Source organism: Acanthaster planci, linkage group LG03 (assembly GCF_054643075.1).
Source record: "Acanthaster planci isolate LZ-2023a linkage group LG03, COTS_SCS, whole genome shotgun sequence".
Classification (NCBI taxonomy): Eukaryota; Metazoa; Echinodermata; class Asteroidea; order Valvatida; family Acanthasteridae; genus Acanthaster; species Acanthaster planci.
The window spans coordinates 18,409,824-18,416,290 of record NC_141779.1 but is presented as its reverse complement, the minus strand read 5'-3'; the positions used below and the strand labels follow the sequence as shown (position 1 = coordinate 18,416,290).

The window sequence follows — 6,467 nt, the reverse complement described above, 5'->3', positions numbered from 1 at the left end:
CGCCTGGACAGACCCACAAGTTTCAGTCTCTTGTGGACAAAAGCACTCAAGTAGGAAGCCAGAAGTCCCCAAAGTTGATCTCCAGGAATATTTCTACAATCATATCAAACTAATACTTAAACCGTTTTGTGAATATGAAACTTAAGTCTTCATGCCTGTTATAACTAGACGTTCCAAAACAAGTTTATATGAATGTCAAGTTAGTCATGATTTTGAAAGCCATTGTATTGACTGAACTTTCTAGCAAAGTGGCCGTTCGATGTTAACACAAACAAAAAACCCAAACAACACCACAAAAAATAGGTCTCCAAATGTGCGTTGGATGGCTGTTTGGGGGGATTTCAAAAAATTACTTTGAAAGACTATTTTCAATATCCAACTGCCCTCTGCTACATACCATGATTGAAACTCACACATGCACAAAATGGCAGATAACATTCGGAGTTATTTTAATGAAGGTAATAATTTACAAATAAAAACGAACCACCGTGGTAGCAAGTGAACTTTGGCCTCTGAGTTCAGATTGTCACATTAGTCTCATCACATGTCCCTTGTCACACTAAATCTGATACTTCATTTACTGTTTCAGAACAGGGTCTCCATCATTCCTTTAACACCCAAGGTTATTTTCGCTTTGCTGTAAAGGACAACGCATTAAACATAATTTCTGAATTCCATTTTTGAAGAGAAAAGCTGATTAGCTTTTTAATTGATCGAAATTTCCAGGTGTAAGTATCATATGCCTGAAAGTAAAATGTAATTTTTCCAATTATTGTTACTGATTTCAACAACAAGTGTCCTAAGCACTAAAAAAATTGGAACTTTGATTCAAATATCAAAATGTTTTAAACATTACCATAGCCTTAATTTGTATCATAATAACTTACAAAGATAAATCACACAATTTACCAGAAATTAGTTCTCAATATTATCAGTAGTAACTCATACACGACTTGCAGTCACAAGTCTGGAATTTACAAAACACATAAAATAGGCAGTTTCATGAAGATTTACACTGAGAACACACATCATAAAGTTACACCATCTATAAAATCTACTTTAATTCCAACTGATCTGGGTGAGGTTTGAACTGATAACATTAAAAAGAGGTCTAAGTAGCCCCACAGCAAGAGCTTTTGGGGATGTGCGCATTCTACAGAAGCCACTGGCTACTTTTTCCTTTAGTTGGGGAACTGCGAAGGCAAATTACCAAGAACACAGCAAATTTGTTGCATTTCAAAACAGTCAGAGCTAACACGATTTGGCAAAAATAGCAATACTGTGCCTCGAATTAAACAATTCTAACATTCTGAGTTTCTGTTCGGATGAAAAGATGATGAGATTTAACAAAAGTAAGTTTGGGAAAGTCAATTGAAGATCTCAGATGTTCATGATTACATCAATGATTTTTATCTCATATCAAATATTGGGCATTCTTGCAGGTGGAGATTACAAAAATCAGTCTTGGAAATTTGTCGTGAGTGTTCTCATTTTTGTCAAAGAAAAGCTAAACAGACTAAATCGATGACTTTTCAATTCTCCACATTAGCTTAAGTAATCATTCTTGTTGGCACTTGAGACTTTTACCTACGGCGCGATTCAACATTCCCTTATTCATCCATGTCACCCACTTGTAACACTGAAATACCGGTACAACAGTTGCAAAACTGGAAACAGAATCTCTTGAACTGACACCCCATCTTCCTGATTATTCTGAGCCAAAAATAGACAGGGAATACCGAATTCATAAACAGGTCACGCATGGCTTGTTCATCAGTGCATCATGCATTAATAAATAGGCTATCTGTACTCTACATTGCACTGGTTAAAAACTGGAGAACTGCTAAAATTATGCATTACTAAGTCACTACGTCTATAAGAAAGTTAAACCACACTTATTGTTTATTAGGCCAGTACTTCATAGAAATTACACAGTCTTTTTTACATTCTCAACACAATCCACTCATGTCCGTTCAGTCTCACTCTTTCTCATCCTGCCTCTTACAGAAAACGACAATAACGGAATAATAAAGACACTCTCAAATATTACTTTCCTTCTTTGTTGGTTTTTTTTACATAGTATGTACACACTTCGTTTCATGTCAAGGGTTACACGAGTAGAGTCACTAAATGTGGTAAGGATCCTCACTGCTGTGAAGCACATGTACACTGATGTCCACAGCTGCACGTACATTTCCACAATCCCTACCAAACTCGGGGATATATGTACACTATAAAGCACTTTTTTCTTGAGTGATTGCAGGCAGTACTTCTGACATAAAGACAAATCGATAATTTCAGATCAAGCTTACAGGAAGTGAGGATCAAGGATCAAGCTCTGGTCGTTTCCTTGATGAAAGATGGTGGTGGACATGTCTCTGAAGAGTTCATGTCGAGGGGAAGTTTCCATTTCTAGTTTTTTCCATTACCATAGGAAACAAACGATTACCAAAATGATACCTCTCATATCACATTCAACAATAAATACAATAACAAAAGAAATTTTTTCAACCTTGACAATCACACAATTTCAACTTTCAAAGGGAGCTGTTAACAATCCAAGTAATTGTCCTTTAACATTGCTCTCAAAGCAACTGGACCAAGGCGGCGTAAATAACCTTTACGTGCAAAGTAAAATTCATTGCAAATCGAAAACTACAACATGACTGGAAAATCTGGGTTTGTTAATGTGGAAATGTCTTAAGAGTCACACAATAGGCCAATAACATAATAACGTCAGACTTTGTTTACATGTGTGCTTTCAATGGGAAAGCACACATGTAAACTAAGCATTATGTCAGGTTTTCTAATGCAACGGTCTCAACAACTGAGATCACTTTCACCGGCTGAACACCCAAACGGACTCAAAGTCTCTTGACCCTTAAAGGGCCCGGCATGTTCAGACCATCACACAGGCTGAGATACCCAATCTTTTTGAAACTCGGTACCCATGTAGAGACACCCATTGTGAGCGCATCTCAAGGTGCTCCCTGTCCACTCCAGATATTCAAACCCACGATGATGGCCCTCTGCCGCAGCTGTCTCCTCCTGGAAATTCTTGGCATTACCAGCCACCTCCATCCAGCATCATCATTCCAGTCAGACGGAATACCACAGAATTAATTCTTGAGGAACTGCAAGAAGTCTTTAGTCCGCCGTTTAGTCTTTGTACAGCTTTATGACTTCCCCGACGTGGGGAGATGTCCGTTGTTAAAACAAACCAACTTCCTTCTTGATTTTGAGTTGTTTCCACGATGGCATCTTGTAGAAATCCTCCTTGTCCATGTTAAGTTTCTCCTGTACATTAACGCAAGAAGAACATATACAATGAGAACTGACATTTGACCAGTAGACTACAAAATGAAATAAAATCTGGTAACTTAACATCCTTGCCAGAGAGATTGAAAAAGGTTTCTTTGTTGTGATCTTGCAGAGTCATGAAAGGAATAAAGACAAAACTGGCCACAAATACCAGACGCGTCTACTGCAGTAACTTTCAGAAAAGAATAACGCTACGACCTCCTTTTACCACAAGTTTTGTTTGGAAGAGTCCCACAGTTTGTAGATATTTTCGAGAGGGTCCGCCAGAAAAATACGCTTCTATGCTCTTCCCTGTCCAACACCTCATTCTTATTTCTCCATAGACCCATTGGGAGATCCTCTCACCTTGAATTCTTCAAGCGAAAGGTACGTTTCCAGCTTGAGGGGATCCACCCCGTCGGGCAGTGGCCTCTTCTGAAGTTCGGCAAACGTGTACTGGGCTTTGGTCAATTTCTCCAAGACCTCGCTGACAAGAATGGCCCGATCACCACTTTTGCCATCCTGTCCAAGCAGATGGATAAAATGAAACAGTCAAAAAAACTCTTGAAGGCGCACTACTGTAAAATGTCAATATTATCAACTTCCCTTTCCAGAAGGGTAAAAGTGACATACATCTCAACCTAGCCACTTACATATATGTGATGCTTAGTATGGCAAAATAACTTTGCTGGCTTAAAATTCAAACCCTGACATTGTGCATGAGATTTCTGGTCCCCTCTCTAAAGTTAAGACAAGAGTTCAGATCCTCAAATCGAAATCTAACCCAGGGTCACCCTCGGGTAAACATGCCCTAACATTTGATGAGCTAGAGTGTAAGGATGACTCCCCAATTTTCTCTCTCAGAATTTACTGATTTTGTGGAACCAGTATTCTACTTTATGTGACCCTTTCCCACAAACTGATAGTCCAAGTTAGTAACCCTCTCGAAAGCAAAACAAACACAAATTAACAGGGCTAAGTATCACTAGGAGACCCGACCCACACCACATGGGGGAGAAAACTTCTTGATCTACTTTACCTTTTTGTTAATTTCAGCTACATCCTCATCAATTGTCCACCATGGGAACAAATTGATGAAGGTCAAGGGCTCTAAGCCTGCATAGACTAAGTACGCCTTGGGTGGGCTCTTCCTCCCTTTTTCTGAGAAATGAAGGCAAGAAAATATAATGACATGTTGTAAATCAACTCAAACCAAAGTGGTAAGACTGACTGACTCATTATGAATACACACCCTGTAGTCAACTTCCTTAAAACTTGCTTCCTTGGACAACAAATATCTTCTTTTTTTTTCATGGCAACACCGTGTACTGCATGGGTTATATTGATATGTGCCACTTTTATCAGAGTTGGCTCTTCTGAATAAAATTCAATATGAGAAAAGTTAGCATCGTTGGAGTTGGTCTTTAAAAATGATATTAAAACACAGTCAACCAATCCCGATGTATTAAATTTCTTGTGGGAAACAAACTGTGTAGCCTTCAAACGAGCAGCACTCCAAAGCTTGTCAAAATTAGCAAAATCTTAGGCTTAAAATGCGAACAGTTTTGACTTTACTCAAAACGACCAATTTGCCTCATTGTCTCTCCCAGCCACACCCACAAACCCCACAGTAGGCAGGCCCACCTTTGCAGTATGCCATGACTGTTTCCATTGCACATCTCCTGTCTATGTCCCATCTCATCTTGGCAGAGCCTGTCTTTTTGTCTTGGTCCTCGGGCCACCAGCCTTGCCACAGGTACACCTCGTAGTGGTTGTCAAAGAGAAACTGGGCTGTGAGATGGAAGAAATCACCGAAACACTTCAGAATTTAGACTTCAAAATGAAAAACAGTCAATGTACAGAAATTTGAGAGTTCAATATTTTCCAAGCTCTAATTCTGTTTTACAGGGTTTTTTTAAGTAGTGGCTTGTACGTAGATTTGAAGTAAATCGGTGCACTTTGTAAATTTCACTTACTGTTTCATGTCATGTATAAGAATATTTGAAGGTTGTTAATTTTGTAAAATCACACAAAATGCACTACTGTCACCAAAACCTGGGGCCAATTTCATAGAACTGCTTAAGCACAAAATCTGCTTAATAAACCAAGATTATCAGCTCCAACTCTGATTGTCACGCTAACCAAAAAACGGCTAAATACAATGCCAAAACAATATACATCACATGGAATGTTGGCTGGTTACTTGATTTATCAAGCAAGGTTTTTTCACGCTTAAGCAAATTTTGTGCTTAAACAGCTCTATGAAATTGGCCCCTGCAGGACATCAAATCAGTAATTATAATATGACATATTTACAAAGTGCACTGTATTACCAATGGCCTCTCAATCTGCTTTACAACATATCTAATATCTCTTCTCATCTGGCCCATAAGCATTCCTCACAAACACCTCTGCTCCCTGAGAGTATAAAGCTTGATGCTGCCATTTTCAGGCACGAATGGCTTGACCATCACCTCTGCCCCCTCACAGGAACCCATTATACTCCTGGGTGGAGAGAGATGCCTACATGTAGGGGTACAATGACTTTCCTAAGGTGACAACATGTGACCAGCTGCTCGACCGGAACACCCAACATTATGATAAGGCGTCACAAACACCGACGACTGGGCCAAATTATTATTATTCATTGGTTTTACCTGGTTGAGATGCTCCATACAGGTCTGTCTGCAGGAATGGATAGGGAGTGAATGCCTCCTCCGAGCGAGACTGATTCAAGATTTCAGTGGCAACAAACACGCCAGACTTGCTGGTCAGATGAAATAGCCTTGGGGTGTAGTTGTAAACCAGAGGATCTGCGTGTTAAACAGTCAACATGTACTTGGTTCAAAACAGTTTTTGCAACAGGTGCGTCAGGTGGGCCTGAACCTATTAGCAGTCCACAACAGCCCAGGTCAGGTGTCAGGTGTTTTCAAGGCACTCTGCTGAAATCCAACAGAATCCAACAACAGAAAAAGTGGAAAGCTGCAACAAAAGGCCTTGTGTTCACTGCTCACTTCAACAAATCCCACAGAAAGTAACCACTGCTGGATATTGTGGGGTTCAGCACGGTTAGGGTTAAGCACCTAGATTTCCAGTGAAACAGAGCTTTGCAGAAGAAAATTCTTAACCACTGTGTCAAAGATCCCCATCTTCAACCCACAGGTTGT

General features: G+C 39.7%; 1 protein-coding gene across 11 annotated transcripts in view; it reads right to left on the bottom strand.

The window, feature by feature from the left end:
- Positions 1-427: 427 nt before the first annotated feature.
- Positions 428-6,467, bottom strand: part of LOC110991023 (uncharacterized) — a 118,086-nt gene continuing 112,046 nt past the window's right edge. For all 11 annotated transcript variants that reach the window (XM_087134813.1, XM_087134815.1, XM_022256091.2 and 8 more), the window contains 5 exons: positions 5,958-6,113; positions 4,945-5,091; positions 4,340-4,461; positions 3,667-3,822; positions 428-3,297 (listed from right to left, as the gene is read on the bottom strand). In XM_087134813.1, coding sequence (XP_086990939.1) covers positions 3,211-3,297; positions 3,667-3,822; positions 4,340-4,461; positions 4,945-5,091; positions 5,958-6,113 — 668 coding nt within the window. In that variant the 3' untranslated portion in view covers positions 428-3,210. The remainder of the gene's footprint in view (positions 3,298-3,666; positions 3,823-4,339; positions 4,462-4,944; positions 5,092-5,957; positions 6,114-6,467) is intronic.